The sequence below is a fragment of the Schistocerca cancellata genome, chromosome 5 (assembly GCF_023864275.1).
Source record: "Schistocerca cancellata isolate TAMUIC-IGC-003103 chromosome 5, iqSchCanc2.1, whole genome shotgun sequence".
Lineage (NCBI taxonomy): Eukaryota > Metazoa > Arthropoda > Insecta > Orthoptera > Acrididae > Schistocerca > Schistocerca cancellata.
Window position 1 is genome coordinate 370152416 of NC_064630.1, and position 17853 is coordinate 370170268.

General features: G+C 40.3%; 1 protein-coding gene across 4 annotated transcripts in view; it reads right to left on the reverse strand.

Annotated features, from left to right (window-relative positions):
• Positions 1 to 15585: 15585 nt before the first annotated feature.
• LOC126187624 (guanylate kinase) overlaps positions 15586 to 17853 on the reverse strand; it is a 53871-nt gene continuing 51603 nt past the window's right edge. For all 4 annotated transcript variants that reach the window (XM_049928818.1, XM_049928819.1, XM_049928821.1 and 1 more), the window contains one exon: positions 15586 to 16220. In XM_049928818.1, coding sequence (XP_049784775.1) covers positions 16201 to 16220 — 20 coding nt within the window. In that variant the 3' untranslated portion in view covers positions 15586 to 16200. The remainder of the gene's footprint in view (positions 16221 to 17853) is intronic.

A 17853-nucleotide genomic window follows, 5' to 3' on the forward strand; every position in this document is an offset into this window, starting at 1 on the left:
GGTCTCCGAGAATGTTCCTTATCCACAATTGGATGTGCTCTGCACTGAATTCCCTCTCATTGTTTCTTCTGGTAGGGAAAAGTGAAGAATTTCGAAGCTCAAATTTTGCTGCAACCTATGACACAGCCTCAATTTTTTCACCCTCATCAGTTCTGCTGGCACTCTGGGATCAGGCCAGGGATGAATTAGACAGGTTGCAGTGACTGGATGTGATAATACATATATCATCAAGTCAGTGGGCTAGTCCTCCGGTTCTCATTAAGAAATCATATGACAAACTCAGACTTTGCTGGGACATCAAGATCACAGTGAATGCTCAAGCCGATGTGGACATGTACACTGAGGAACTATATGCAAAGCTGGTGGGTGGACATTTATTCTCCTTAACTGACCTTGACGAGGGGTACTTACAGTTCCCATTACACAAATGTTCACAGAAGATATTAGTGATTTATACACCACATGATTTAAAAAATATAAGCTGTTGGCCTTTGGTGTCTCCAGTGGTAGTTTCCCAGAGATTCCTGGAACAGCTGCTTCACAACGTGCTGGGTGGCATTAACTACTTAGATAACATTGTCATCAAGGGAAGATCCACCTAGTAACATTAGAGGACCTGAAGTCACTCTTTTCATTTTGCAGGAGGCAGAATTAAACTCCAGCCTCAGCAAATGTGAATTTTCTCAGCACTCAGTGGAATATTTAGGCCATATCCTTTCCCACAAAGGTATATTACCAACACAGAAACACATCGAACCAATTGCATCCATACCTCATTTGGCAATCCCCAAGCAGCTCCAGGCCTTTCTGGGAAAAATTGCATATTATGGAAAACTGATTCCAGTGGCATCTCTAACAGCTGATCCATTACATGACTTGTGTATGAAGGAAGTGGTTTTCACATGGTTGGCTGCACATGAAACAGTGTTCCGGGAGCTCAAACACTGTCTACTCTCAGCATCTTGTTTAGCAATGTTCCAACCAAGGAAGCAGATACTCATTGCGACGGACGCATCGGACCATGCTGGGGCCATCCCTGTTCACTAAGATGCTGATGGTTCAGAGCATCCCATCGCTTATGATTCAAAAATCCTCACATTTACACTGTTGAAATATTCTCAAATTGACAAAGAAACACTAGCAATTATATTCGCTTTGAGGAAATTTCATATCTTTCTCTTTGGCCCAAAGTTTCATCTGGTAACAGACCATAAGCCACTGATCTTCGTTGTCCAACTCAACGTACTGCTGTCATCAGCTCCATTGTTGGGCATTGATCCTCTCAAGATATACCTATGAAATCCTTTTCAGAGACACATCCTAACACACAAATGCACTTTTCTGCTTACTCATGGGGTCTGCAAGTTTGACCAAGAGGAAATTCTTTGCTTCTTCTTGGACAACGAGGAGCAACAAGCTGTGAACAATTTTCCCACTACAGGAAACTGCATCGCCACCACCATGGACATGGACGCAGTTCTCAAGCAAGTTCACACTCTCATCTTGAGGGGGTGGCCAGAGCGATTGGCCAGGCAAAAATCTACTCCTCTCTGGCATTACTATGGGCTTTGACACTGTTTGCTTCTAGTTGATATTGTGAGCCTTTTAACCCCAGGCCACACTGCATCACATGTTGTGATTCCACCAGCCTTATGTCAACAGATCCTACAGCTGCTGCGTCAGGGGCATTGGGGTACTTCCATGACCAAGCTACTCATACAGCACCAAACTTATTGGCTAAGAAATAAAGAGCCTTGTCTGTCACTGCAACAGAAGTGCAAAACAGCAGGCAGCCCCATGTTGGGTTTTCGCCTTGGCCAACACCCAACAAATCTTGGGAGCACATGCAACTCGATTTTACAGGCCTGTTTCTGAATATGATGTCTGTCATTGTCATTGACATTTTTTTCAGGCTCACATGTATTGTTAACTGTTGTACAACCATAACAGAATACATCATGACAGCACTGTCGAAGATTTTAGCCGTCAAGGGACTGCCACAGTCACTAGTGACAGACAACGGTCCACAATTTAGAGTGGAGGTCTTTGAAAATTTCTGTGCCAAGAATAAAGTGAAGCACATCTGTTTCCCTCATTTCCAACCCCAGCTGAACGGAGAGGCTGAGAGGATCACCTCTCAAACAGCAAATGAAGAAGTACATCCAAGGTGCTTCCAAGCAAGACCCTTGACTTTTTTTTTTAAGTTCATATTGAGCAACACTGTTTGGCAGGAAGAGCCTGTTGGAGCTCTTACATGAATGTCAACCACATTCACTCGTGTTTATACTTCTGCCTGCACCCAGCCCCCCATTCCTCCAACCTCTCTGAAGTTCCAGTCTGGCATGCAGGTGTGGGCCTGGGAGTTCGGCCAACAGGCATGGTGGTTCCCAGGCACCTTTCATCAGCAATGGGGGTGATGAGTTTTTACACCTTATACCAGAGACTGGCCCATTGCCTAACACCAGAACCAGCTCCAGTTATGCAGCACTGCATCCCAGTCTTTTTCTCCCCAGTCCTTCCACTGCACCTCATTTTCTTCTCCTTCGGCAGAAGATCTCATCCTCAAGCCCAATTCACACATCCTCAAGTTCCCGCCCTCCTCTATTTCAACTGTTAGTTGTTCCAGGCAGCCATAGCCACAGGGGTGAGTCTCGTCACACTGCCAGCTTCCCTGCCCTGGAGCAGACCAACTCGTTGCCTTGAGATATTGCAGCTGGGGATGTCACTAGAGGGTGCACCAATGGAGCAGCCACCACTTTGGAGCCAGGCATGGTCATGATGCTGCCTTCAATGTCCGCCGTCTCATCCTGTTCCCACCACTGCCCACCCACTGCAGCCACCACCAGCCCGGCCACTTTCGACCTTATCTAATTCCATACTCTGCAAGCCACCTGACGATGTGTAGTGGAGGGTACCTTGAGTACCTCTATTGGTTCTCCCTTCTATTCCAGTCTCGTATTGTTCGTGGAAAGAAAGACTGTCGGTATGCCTCTATGTGGGCTCTAATCTCTCTGATTTTACCCTCATGGTCTCTTCACGAGATATACGTAGGAGGGAGCAATATACTTGCTTGACTCCTCGGTGAAGGTATGTTCTCGAAACTTCAACAAAAGCCTGTACCGAGCTACTGAGAGTCTCTCTTGCAGAGTCTTCCACTGGAGTTTATCTATCATCTTCGTAAAGCTTTCGCAATTACTAAATGATCCTCTAACGAAGCGCGCTGCTCTCCGTTGGATCTTCTCTAACTCTTCTATCAACCCTATCTGGTATGGAGCCCACATCGGTGAGCAGTATTCAAGTAGTGAGCGAACAAGTGTACTGTAACCTATTTCCTTTGTTTTCAGACTACATTTCCTTAGGATTCTTCCAATGAATCTCAGTCTGGCATCTGCTTTACCGACGATCAACATTATATGATCATTTTATTTTAAATCACTCCTAATGTGTACTCCCAGATAATTTATGGTATTAACTGCTTCCAGTTGCTGACCTGCTATATTGTAGCTAAATTATAAAGGATCTTTCTTTCTATGTATTCGAAGAACATTACACTTGTTTACATTGAGATTTGATTGCCATTCCCTGCACCATGCGTCAATTCGTTGCAGATCCTCCTGCATTTCAGTACAATTTTCTATTGTTACAGCCTCTCAATATACTACAGCATCATCCACAAAAAGCCTCAGTGAACTTCCAATGTTATCGATAAGGTCGTTTATATATATTGTGAACAGCAAAGGACCTATGACACTCCCCTGCGGCACACCTGAAATCACTCTTACTTTGGAAGACTTCTCTCCATTGAGAGTGACATGCTGTGTTCTGTTATCTAGGAACTCTTCAATCCATTCACACAATTGGTCTGATAGTCAATATGCTCTTACTTTGTTCATTACACAACTGTCAGGAACTGTATCAAACGTCTTGCGGAAGTCAAGAAACACGGCATCTATCTGGGAATCCATGTCTATGGCCCCCTGAGTCTCACGGACGAATAGTGTGAGCTGGGTTATGTCCAAATGCCTGGAGACTGGGGACTCCTGGAGCCTGAGCCAACAGGGCACAGAGTGGGGAAAGGGGGGGGGGGGGGTTCTGCAGAAGAGAGAGAGATCACACACATTGTTCTATGTGTGGTGCAGGGCTGCGCCCAGCAATGTCATCAACCTGCCCCATTACAACCCTCCAGGAGGGCAGGTGTGTGGTAAAACCACAATTACCACTACCTTTTGCTGTCCACCTCACTCCAGATCTGTATGCTGTGCTGGTCACATCAGTAACTGACTATTATTTATTATTCAATGCACTGAGCTAAGGCAAACTACCCATGCATGTGAGGATCGACACCAGAAGCTCCACCGTCGGCCTCCACAGTAAGTCTACAACACCAGCTGCATGCACAGATTCAAAACTATCACCACAGACATCAGTGATGTCTACACTTGTTTATATCTAGGCTGATGCAAGCCTCTCAGCCTCAGTCTATGCCATACTGTCAGCTGTTACTTATCATTCAGCCCTCAACATGTGGACATTGTTACATTAATACCTTGCATTGCCTTTGAGCGGTTTCATACTACTGCATGTTGTGCCATACATTGGTATACAACATGAACAGCAAGCAAGGGATCCAACATGCTTCCCTGTATTAACCGCAGCAGTTGCGTGTACCACAATTGCACTGTGTGCACATGCAGAAGAGCAGCGGGGGAAAAACAGGAAATGTACCTGGGTGAAGCTGTGGGTTTTACGACGACACAATAAAAGCATTCAACAAAACTTGTTACGTGAGCTTATAGTGGAGGACGACAAGTCGTACATCAATTACTTAAGAATGGATGAGCATACATTTCTGTATGTGCTCAGTGAATTGTATCCTCATATCACAAAGCACAATACTCACTTAAAAACTGCTATATCTGCAGAAGACAAGCTCACTGTAACACTCAGATTCCTTGCTATAGGAGAGAGTTGGGTTAGGTTAGGTCAGGGCTCCAATCTTTTTGTACTCAGGGTGCCTCACGTTGTAAAGCACCTCATAAGCTTCATACGTCTCAATTTTCTAGTTGTTGATACACACCAATTGTATTTACTGGCAATGTTTATAAAAACACTACAGATGACAGAATGCTACAGCGATGCTAGCGCTCCATGTGGTAACATGTCACATTCCAGTGAACAGAAGACAAGTGACTTCTTTGATCAAATCTACGGCGAGGCCCTAGATTTGATCAAATATTTGATGACGTTTGACAAAGTTCCCTATTACACTATCAAAGTTCTTTGACAAAGGTATTGGACAAAGAAATTTGATAGTGTAATACCGGCTTACCTAACAAGAAATCCTCAGTCCAGTCATGAATTCTGCCTGATACCCCTTATGACTGTACTGCTGATAATAAGCATAGGTGTAGTACTGAGTTAAATGAGTTTCGGAAATTGAGACATACTGCATCTCCTTGATTGCCATGACCCACAGCTTTCTGGATGTCTTCAGAGGAAAGTGCAAATTGGGGTTCACAACACATATGTTTACAAATGCTGGCTGGCAGGGAGAAGCTCATTCTGTTCAAGATATCTCATTACATTTGAGCTTAGAATGTTGTTGTTTGTTGTGGTCTTCAGTCCTGAGACTGGTTTGATGCAGCTCTCCATGCTACTCTATCCTGTGCAAGCTTCTTCATCTCCCAGTATCTACTGCAACCTACATCCTTCTGAATCTGCTTAGTGTATTCATCTCTTGGTCTCCCTCTACGATTTTTACCCTCCACACTGCCCTCCAATGCTAAATTTGTGATCCCTTGATGCCTCAAAACATGTCCTACCAACCGATCCCTTCTTCTAGTCAAGTTGTGCCACAAACTTCTCTTCTCCCCAATCCTATTCAATACCTCCTCATTAGTTACGTGATCTACCCACCTTATCTTCAGCATTCTTCTATAGCACAACATTTCGAAAGCTTCTATTCTCTTCTTGTCCAAACTAGTTATCGTCCATGTTTCACTTCCATACATGGCTACACTCCATACAAATACTTTCAGAAACGACTTCCTGACACTTAAATCTATACTCGATGTTAACAAATTCCTCTTCTTGAGAAACGCTTTCCTTGCCATTGCCAGTCTACATTTTATATCCTCTCTACTTCGACCATCATCGGTTATTTTACTCCCTAAATAGCAAAACTCCTTTACTACTTTAAGTGTCTCATTTCCTAATCTAATTCCCTCAGCATCACCCGACTTAATTTGACTACATTCCATTATCCTCGTTTTGCTTTTGTTGATGTTCATCTTATATCCTCCTTTCAAGACACTGTCCATTCCGTTCAACTGCTCTTCCAAGTCCTTTGCTGTCTCTGACAGAATTACAATGTCATCGGCGAACCTCAAAGTTTTTACTTCTTCTCCATGAATTTTAATACCTACTCTGAATTTTTCTTTTGTTTCCTTTACTGCTTGCTCAATATACAGATTGAATAACATCGGGGAGAGGCTACAACCCTGTCTTACTCCTTTCCCAACCACTGCTTCCCTTTCATGCCCCTCGACTCTTATAACTGCCATCTGGTTTCTGTACAAACTGTAAATAGCCTTTCGCTCCCTGTATTTTACCCCTGCCACCTTCAGAATTTGAAAGAGAGTATTCCAGTTAACATTGTCAAAAGCTTTCTCTAAGTCTACAAATGCTAGAAACGTAGGTTTGCCTTTTCTTAATCTTTCTTCTAAAAAAAGTCGTAAGGTCAGTATTGCCTCACGTGTTCCAACATTTCTACGGAATCCAAACTGATCTTCCCCGAGGTCGGCTTCTACCAGTTTTTCCATTCGTCTGTAAAGAATTCGCGTTAGTATTTTGCAGCTGTGACTTATTAAACTGATAGTTCGGTAATTTTCACATCTGTCAACACCTGCTTTCTTTGGGATTGGAATTATTATATTCTTCTTGAAGTCTGAGGGTATTTCGCCTGTCTCATACATCGTGCTCACCAGATGGTAGAGTTTTATCATGACTGGGTCTCCCGCGGCCATCAGCAGTTCACATGGAATGTTGTCTACTCCCGGGGCCTTGTTTCGACTCAGGTCTTTCAGTGCTCTGTCAAACTCTTCACGCAGTATCTTATCTCCCATTTCGTCTTCATCTACATCCTCTTCCATTTCCATAATATTGTTCTCAAGTACATCGCCCTTGTATAAACCCTCTATATACTCCTTCCACCTTTCTGCCTTCCCTTCTTTGCTTAGAACTGGGTTGCCATCTGAGCTCTTGATATTCATACAAGTGGTTCTCTTCTCTCCAAACGTCTCTTTAATTTTCCTGTAGGCAGTATCTATCTTACCCCTAGTGAGACAAGCCTCTACATCCTTACATTTGTCCTCTAGCCATCCCTGCTTAGCCATTTTGCACTTCCTGTCGATATCATTTTTGAGACGTTTGTATTCCTTTTTGCCTGCTTCATTTACTGCATTTTTATATTTTCTCATTTCATCAATTAAATTCAATATTTATTCTGTTACCCATGGATTTCTATTAGCCCTCATCTTTTTACCTACTTGAGCCTCTGCTGCCTTCACTACTTCATCCCTCAGAGCTACCCATTCTTCTTCTACTGTATTTCTTTCCCCCATTCCTGTCAATTGTTCCCTTATGCTCTCCCTGAAACTCTCTACAACCTCTGGTTCTTTCAGTTTATCCAGGTCCCATCTCCTTAAATTCCCACCTTTTTGCAGTTTCTTCAGTTTCAATCTGCAGTTCATAACCAATAGATTGTGGTCAGAATCCACATCTGCCCCAGGAAATGTCTTACAATTTAAAACCTGGTTCCTAAATCTCTGTCTTACCATTATATAATCTATCTGATACCTTTTAGTATCTCCAGGATTCTTCCAGGTATACAACCTTCTTTTATGATTATTGAACCAAGTGTTGGCTATGATTAAGTTATGCTCTGTGCAAAATTCTACAAGGCGGCTTCCTCTTTCATTCCTTCCCCCCAATCCATATTCACCTACTATGTTTCCTTCTCTCCCTTTTCCTACTGACGAATTCGTCACCCATGACTATTAAATTTTCGTCTCCTTTCACTACCTGAATAATTTCTTTTATCTCGTCATACATTTCATCTATTTCTTCATCATCTGCAGAGGTAGTTGGCATATAAACTTGTACTACTGTAGTAGGCATGGGCTTTGTGTCTATCTTGGCCACAATAATGCGTTCACTATGCTGTTTGTAGTAGCTAACCCGCACTCCTACTTTTTTATTCATTATTAAACCTACTCCTGCATTACCCCTATTTGATTTTGTATTTATAACCCTGTAATCACCTGACCAACAGTCTTGTTCCTCCTGCCACCGAACTTCACTAATTCCCACTATATCCAACTTTAACCTATCCATTTCCCTTTTTAAATTTTCTAACCTACCTGCCCGATTAAGGGATCTGACATTCCACGCTCCGATCCGTAGAACGCCAGTTTTCTTTCTCCTGATAACGACGTCCTCCTGAGTAGTCCCCGCCCGGAGATCCGAATGGGGAACTATTTTACCTCCGGAATATTTTACCCAAGAGGATGCCATCACCATTTAATCAGACAGTAGAGCTGCATGTCCTAGGGAAAAATTACGGCTGTAGTTTCCCCTTGATTTCAGCCGTTCACAGTACCAGCACAGCAAGGCCGTTTTGGTTAATGTTACAAGGCCAGATCAGTCAATCATCCAGACTGTTGCCCCTGCAACTACTGAAAAGGCTGCTGCCCCTCTTCAGGAACCACATGTTTGTCTGGCCTCTCAACAGATACCCCTCCATTGTGGTTGCACCTACGGTACGGCCATCTGTATCGCTGAGGCACGCAAGCCTCCCCACCAGCGGCAAGGTCCATGGTTCGTGGGGCGTAAAGTTAAAATTTTCGGTCGAGGTAAGATTTGAACCAAGGACCTCTCGTTCCGCAGCTGTTCACGCTAACCACGGGACCACAACACTTAGAATATGTTCCATAATTCTACAACAAATGGATGTCAAATTAAGAAATGGATGTCAAATTCGACAGTAGCGTTAATCCACAATAAAAGCAGACAATATACACTCCTATTAAAAGAGAGAACTAACATGACACGATATGTTACTTATTTACAGTAACTGTAAATCAAGAACTCTGATTTATTGCACAAAAAATTATGCAAAACACTTGTTATTTATAAAAATCTTTGAAAGCATCCAAAACTTCTCAAAAATATACCTTTTTCATGTAAATACATAATGAAATGTGGGAACAATTAGTTGTGGCCAAAGTTTCTGAAAAGCCCAGTTAAGTTTCTCTATGATGATATAATTCTGTATACTACATAATTCTCTGTAAAGCACAGGTTACGTTTACAACTGATGATTAAGTACTACACAATATAATACAACACCCACACTACTTTTGATAAAATCAGTACAAAGAATGTGTTTAAACTTTATGACAAGTCTTTATACCTAAGCTTTTGAAATGAATTTATGTGATGCACATGGTTTTACTCGAAGCCAAAGGAAATGCCATTTCCCTTCACACCCCCAACCTTCCCATCACCTCCAATAACCAGCCACAGAAGAGTGTCCCTTTCATCACCCAGTACCACCCCTGACTGGAACAACTGAACCACATCCTTCACCAGGGCTTTGATTACCTAATCATCATGCCCTGAAATAAGGGACATCCTACACACTATACTTCCCACACCTCCTAAAGTGGTGCTCTATCACCCACCCAACCTCCACAACACCCTAGTTCATCCCTATGCCACTCCCAATCCCAACCCCTTGTCACAAGGATCATGTCTCTGTGGAGGACCCCAATCTTTGCGAAGTTGTTTATATTGATATAGCTACCAACCAGCTGTCTACCAGGACGAAGAACAGCCACTGCCACACTGTGACCAAGACCAAAGTAGACCACTTTGTGGCACAGCATGCAGCTGAACATAAACACTGGATTCAATGGCTGCTTCACTACCTGAGCTATCTGGATCCTTCCCTCCGCCACCAGCTTTTTCTGAACTGAGCAGATGGGAGTTATCCTTACAGCACATTCTCTGTTCCTGTAATTATCCAGGCCTCAACCTATGGTAACATACCATCCCCGCACCCTCCACCCAACAGTTTCCACCCCCTCTGTCCTATCACTTCCTCCCCATTCTCATCTCGCAACCTGTTTATTTGCAGCACTCTGGTAATGCATCCGCCTGTCTTTCTGTGCTCCTCTCCTTTTTTCCCCACCTCCCTGCCCCCCAATCTCCTGACGCTGCAACTGTTGCCAGTATAGTCCGACACTCCACCAGATAGCGTTCGTCTCTCTACACCTATACACTACTATCCCTTTCCTTTCTCCTTCCCCATCTTCTCCAGATTGCTGCTTGCATCCCACGTGATGTTGCATTCCGGCCCGAGTTGCTGGAGTTGGCCCATCTGTGTGTGTGTGTGTGTGTTTTACTGACGAAGGCTGTGGCTGAAAGCTATGTTTGAGTCTCTCTTAATTGTGTGTGTCTGCAACTTGACGTGTCTTCTTTACGGTAAGTAGCAATCTGTCTTTTCCTACAATGTTGATATTCCTACCTGGAGTTTCCATTGTTTGATTTAGATATTAAATAGGCTATACAGTTAATTCAGTTATCTGATTATTCTGAAGTCTCAAGAGATACATTTAAAAGTACTGTGGAATAATATAAACGATGGTCACAACATTTAGGCATACGATTAATACAGCCCATGTACTAAAGTTTTATTTAAAATAAGAAAAGTAATTGAATTCATCTTTTTATTTCACTAATTGTGTAACTCATTTGAAGTTATATAATTCCAGTAATCAAAGAAATAAAAAAGTTAACAGAGCTTTAAAAAATAAAAAAATAAAAACACCTTTTACGGAAAATTGATATTTTTCTGCTCAGCTTCATAACAAATTATTTTCCTCGTAGCAATTGATACACTATTAGTTTTTGTTCTATATGTAATTATGGGATATGCAGAATGCCAGGTTAGCATATATACTGCAAGCTAATCAATGAGGTCACTGGCAACATTGATTACACACACCAGCGATGGAAAAATGTTTTTGCTGAAAATCTTATTCTTATGTTTTTTAGGGTGGGAAATCCAAATATGATACTTAAAAAACTGTATCACCCACCATTTCTTCACATTTTACAGTTAAATTTATTAAATTAAGCAATTTTTTAAAGAATTTAACAGCTTTTATAAGTTAAAATAATTTAAAAAGGAGGTGTAATGAATGTAGATGACATTGGTAGCACTTGTGAAAAACATTAGCTGGCAAAAAAAGGTCTATTCTATTTTTGTGTTAATAGATGGCGTTTTGTTTACTGTCAATCTAACCTCACTTTCCCATTTCCTGTACATGTGCTCAGTACAATGTCTAATTGTGGTTGTAAAAACTCTGCTGACAGTTTTTGTTATATTTGTAGTGAATTTGTGATTAAAAAACATCAAAGAAACTTTACAGACTTTGTGAAAGAGGTTTATCTATCATACTTTGAATCTAAACTTGGTGATTAAGATAAATCTTGGGCACCGCATGAGGTATGTTATGTTTGTGTGTGTTGAAGATCTGAGAAAATTGTCCAAAAAGGAGAAAAAAAGCCTTTAGATTTGCTGTTCCTGTGATATGGAGGGAGCCAAGAAATCATTCCGATGATTGCTAATTTTGCAGTGTTGATACTACTCATATTTCGAAAAACAACAGGGTATTAAGCTACCCTAACCTTCCGTCCACCAGCCAACTAGTAGGGCATGGTGTAGATTTGCCAGTTCCTGACTCACCAGATGATTTAAATTCTATTGCAACAGAAGTATTTTCTGATGTACAATGTGATTTAGATGAACCAGATGATGATGAATTCCACTGTAATACACAAAGTGTAGAGCCCAAACTGTTTACTCAGACCGAGCTTAACGATTTGGTTAGGGATCTGGGCTTACCAAAAGAAATAGCTGAATTTCTTGGCTCTAGATTAAAAGAAAAGAACTTATCAGCAGTTGGAACCAGCATATACATGTATAGAAAGAGAGAGCAGCAATTTTCCAAGTTTTTCCAACAAGAAGGTGATTTAGTGTACTGCTCAGACATTCCCAGTCTGATGAATGAGTTTGGTAGTGAATACAAAAAGGAAGACTGGAGGCTGTTTATTGATTCATCCAAAACTAGTTTAAAGGCTGTTTTATTACCAATGGTAACATGTAATTCAATTCAATTCAATTCAATTCAATTTATTAGCGTCCTTGTGGTACATCATCTATAACTGTTGGACTTTTGTTCATATGAAAGAAAGCTATAAAAACCTAAAAATAGTGCTCAATGAAATAGGCTATTCTGCTCATGGTTGGATGATATGTGGCAATCTAAAAGTAATATGCTTACTCCTTGGTCAGCAAGGTGGTTTTACCAAATTTCCATGTTTCTTGTGTGAATGGGATAGTAGGGCTAGGGATCAACACTGGTGCGGAAAGAACTGGCCTGTGGAGTCTTCAAAACCTTTAGAGACAAACATTCTACACAAAAACCTTGTAGATCCAAAAAATGTACTCCTACCACCTCTTCATATAAAGTTAGGCCTAATGAAACAGTTTGTAAAGGCTTTGCCTAAAGATGGACCATGTATTAAGTATCTCTGCCAAAAGTTTCCACATCTTTCAGAAGCTAAACTAAAAGAAGGTGTCTCTGTTGGATCAGACATTAGAAAATTGATGTTAACTTTGAATTCACAATGACCTTAAATGACAAAGAAGCATGGGTACCATTCAAGCAAGTTGTTACAAAGTTTTTAGGACATGAAAAAGACCCAGACTGTTGGTCACTTCACCGAGAAGTTCAACAAGCGACTCTTCATAGAAAAAGCTACACAAGAAGCTTCAAGAAAAAGAGAAAGAAAATACTAACCAATTCCAGCTGACAAGTGAAACCTCTATTAAAACATATCATTGTTTTAAGTAGCTAACTGTATACATGGTGGTCCATTGATCGTGACTGGCCAAATATCTCACGAAATAAGCGTCACACGAAAAAACTACAAAGAACGATGGGGCTATGGTTGGCCCGCTAGATGGCGCTACCAAAGGTCAAACGGATATCAACTGCGTTTTTTTTTTTTTTAATAGGAACCCCCATTTTTTATTACATATTTGTGTAGTATGTAAAGAAATATGAATGTTTTAGTTGGACCACTTTTTTCGCTTTGTGATAGATGGCACTGTAATAGTCACAAACGTATGGCTCACAATTTTAGATGAACAGTTGGTAACAGGTAGGTTCATTAAATTAAAATACAGAACGTAGGTACATCTGAATATTTTATTTCGGTTGTTCCCATGTGACACATGTATCTTTGTGAACTTATCATTTCTGAGAACGCATGCTGTTACAGCGTGATTACCTGTATATACCATACTAATGCAATAAATGCTCAAAATGATGTCTGTCAACCTCAATGCATTTGGCAATATGTGTAACGACATTCCTCTCAACAGCGAGTAATTCGCCACCCGTAATGTTCGCACATGCATTGACAATGCGCTGATGTATGTTGTCAGGCATTGTCGGTGGATCACAATAGCAAACATCCTTCAACTTTCCCCACAGAAAGAAATCCGGGGACGTCAGATCCGGTGAATGTGCGAGCCATGGTATGGTGCTTCGACGACCAATCCACCTGTCATGAAATATGCTATTCAATACTGCTTCAACCGCACGCAAGCTATGAGCTGGACATCCATCATGTTGGAAGTACATCGCCATCCTGTCATGCAGTGAAATATCTTGTAGTAACATCAGTAGAACATTACATAGGAAATCAGCATACATTGCACCATTTAGATTGCCATCGATAAAATGGGGGCCAATTATCCTTCCTTCCATAATGCCGCACCATACATTAACCCACTAAGGTTGCTGATGTTCCACTTGTCGCAGTCATCGTGGATTTTCTGTTGCCCAATAGTGCATATTATGCCGGTTTATGTTACCGCTGTTGGTGAATGATGCTTTGTCGCTAAATAGAACGCATGCAAAAAATCTGTCATCGTCCCGTAATTTCTCTTGTGTCCAGTGGCAGAACTGTACACGACATTCAAAGTCATTGTCATGCAATTCCTGGTGCATAGAAATATAGTACGGGTGCAGTCAATGTTTATGTAGCATTCTCAAGACCGACATTTTTGAGATTCCCAATTCTTGCGCAATTTGCCTGCTACTGATGTGCGGATTAGCCGTGACAGCAGTTAAAACACCTACTTGGTTGACATTTTACATGTGGCCGAACATTACCGGTTTTCTTAAATAATGTAACTATTCAGTGAATGGTCAGGACACTTGGATGATGTCGTCCAGGATACCGAGCAGCATACATAGCACACGCCCATTGGGCATTTTGATCACAATAGCCATACATTAACACAATATTGACCTTTTCCGCAATTGGTAAACGGTCCATTTTAACATGGGTAATCTATAAATAATTTAGACAAGAAAAGAATAGAAGCTTTCGAAATGTGGTGCTACAGAAGAATGCTGAAGATTAGATGGGTAGATCACATAACTAATGAGGAAGTATTGAATAGGATTGGGGAGAAGAGAGGCTTGTGGCACAACTTGACCAGAAGAAGGGATCGGTTGGTAGGACATGTTCTGAGGCATCAAGGGATCACCAATTTAGTATTGGAGGGCAGCGTGGAGGGTAAAAATCGTAGGGGGAGACCAAGAGATGAATACACTAAGCAGATTCAGAAGGATGTAGGTTGCAGTAGGTACTGGGAGATGAAGAAGCTTGCACAGGATAGAGTAGCATGGAGAGCTGCATCAAACCAGTCTCAGGACTGAAGACCACAACAACAACAATCTATCACGAAGCAAATACCGTCCACACTGGTGGAATGTTACGTGATACCATGTACTTATACGTTTGTGCTATTACAGCGCCATCTATCACAAAGCGATAAAAGTTGTCCAACTAAAACATTCATATTTCTTTACGTACTACACGAATATGTAATAAAAAAAGGGGGTTCCTATATAAAAACACGCAGTTGATATCCGTTTGATCTATGGCAGCGCCATCTAGCGGGCCAACCATAGCGCCATTTGGTTTCCCCCTTCAAACTAGACGAGTTTCGTTCTTTGTAGTTTTTTCATTTGATGCTTATTTCATGAGATATTTGGCCTGGTCACTATCAATGGACCACCCTGCATACAAACCACGCTTATGTTGTAACAAAGAATTCCATTAATTTCTCTGTTTACTATATAGCATAGGATTTTTATACTATATAAGCATGTTGGGTGATGTAAAAAAAAAAAAACTAAGGCTAGATTTGGATTCAGCTCATAAAAATCTATAAAGATCGAAGGAAAAAAAGTTTTTCAAAAAAAAATTTTGTTGGCCTGCTTTTGGGAAAGCACATTACAAATATCTGAAGTCAAAGATCATATTTTACTATTTTCTGCAGGAACAAATGGAATAAATTGAGCTATATGACAAGGGAGTGGTAGAGAAAGGAGGGGTGCCAGGATATAATGAGATTCAATGAAATAAAATTCCTACTAAATTTTAACATTTCATTTTATTTAGTTTCCATTTATGTTTGTTGCTATGGCTCTGAATATTTAAGAGGGAATGTAGCAGACTTGGCTTTAGTGGTGTGCACAGCTTGCTTATGCGTATTTGTATTTAATGTTCATAATAAACCACTACAACACATTTCTAAAGAGCGCACAAAATACGTATACATTAATATATTCATCAGTATTATTACAGGCAAGCTAATTAGGTACATGATTGCTGCTTTTGTTATTAAAGCTATGACAAGTTGGCTGGCAAGAAATGTACATGGTCAGAAAGTTTCTGAAGCAAGTCTAATACAAACATCCAATTAATTACAATACTACTTCTACAGTTCAATCTGATCAATGATTTTGATATAGCAACACAGTTATTGCATCCTAATTTTCCCTGTAATTTGACAACATAATATACAATTCTATTATTCGAGTGCTAAAAATAATTTATCTTGTAGAAGCTATTATAGCTACCTTTGTCACTGTTTAAACAACTGTTTGGTATCAGTTTATGTCAGGTACAGAATAATTATGTAAAACATGCATGGAACTACAGTGATCAAACTGGAATGATTTTTTTCTGCCTTCTTATTTAGCTTCACTAAGAATCAGAAGCACCATCTGAAATCAGGAAGAGGAAAATTTAATTTAACAGAACTATATAGTAGTAATGGAAAGAACAATGACGGAACCATATATTAAAGTGTAGGACTTAATACAGTGGTAATATTCCCCCCAAAAGTTTCTCCATTTTTGTTACAGTATTAACCTTTATCCAACTGCCTTCTCTATACATTCTACCCTTCTTATACTAATAAAACATTTTTGTCTTCCAATGATTTTATCAGATGATAAATATTACACCATCCCGCAAGCAGTGTGCAATCCAACACATTGGTACAAAATTCTTGCTTTCACTGCATAGGATAATGCTAAATATTTATTTAGTGTATTTTATCCTTGATATTCCCGATACCTTAACAATTTATAAGACATTTTCATAATATTAACAATAATGCAGAGATAGATAAGTTAAAAAATTTTTTTGGCTGCCTGGCTTTGGACAGCTGTAAATCTACATCTGTACTTCACAAGCCACTGTAGTTATATCCCATCCTAACTCATTTGTGAACAGTGTGTAAGAATAACTGTGTATGCGTCTCTGTATGGTAAATATATTCCAATGCGTAGTTTTCTCACATACAAGTAATAACTTTTACCAACAAAGCAATATGTGTAGAAATGAGAAACAACTGATTTGTTTCCACAAATACTAAACTCCCTCTTTAAAAACAACTCACTGACCAATGAAACTGTTCCTTCAACTTCAGTAGAGGAATATTTTCTCAAAGTTCCTCATCTTGGCAGTATCTTTTATAAGAAAACTAGCTTTTAGTCCACTTGGTTCAACTTTTTACATGTGAAAATGGAACAAGTACTTTTTACATTTATAATACAGTAGGCATTTCACTGCATTTCTTCATCTGCACTGTCATTCCTCCCTTTCTTATTTTGTTTATCACAAGAGTTTGGTTTTATCAGTCAACCACAATATTACTGCATGTGGGAATGAGGGTGCATCAGTTGGTTTATTGTGACTTTTTTATAGTGATATTTCATGAGGATATGCTGAACCACTTGATGGTGTATGCACAGTGTTATGGAGTTTCCTTACTCACACTGTACTTGTTTACTCTAAGGTTGACGCATATTTCTGATAAAGGCTGAAGAGGACAAGTGCAATAATATCGTGGGTGGGTAATAAATGAAAAGTCACGAAGTTCTGAAAGCAATGTTTATCTCAAACTTAATCCAAAAACAAATGAGCTCATTGTGTTTGTAAAATGTTCTTTGAAGGTTCAACCACATCTTTGGTCTACTTCCATTTCCAATTATTCATTTCTCATGAAGTACATTTCTAATACTTGGCATTTCATTTGATATAAGGAGAAGGGTGTTCACCCTGTGGCATATTTGACACTGAACCTCGAACACCGGAAAACTCAATTTGTTCTACAACAGACGTTCTCATAATCTTCCTCTGTCTCCCTGGGCAGTGGGGATATATAGGGTGTCTCACTTATACATGGCCCTGTATAAGTGTTATAAAAATCTTAATAAAAGAGGATATGAAACCAAATTTGTAGATGTTATAACTTTATGTTTTACAAATGCAGGAACATTACAAGAGATGCTGGAACTGATCATCTATGCTGCCCGCCCCCTCGCCCCATCCCCTTTATAGATAGTTAAA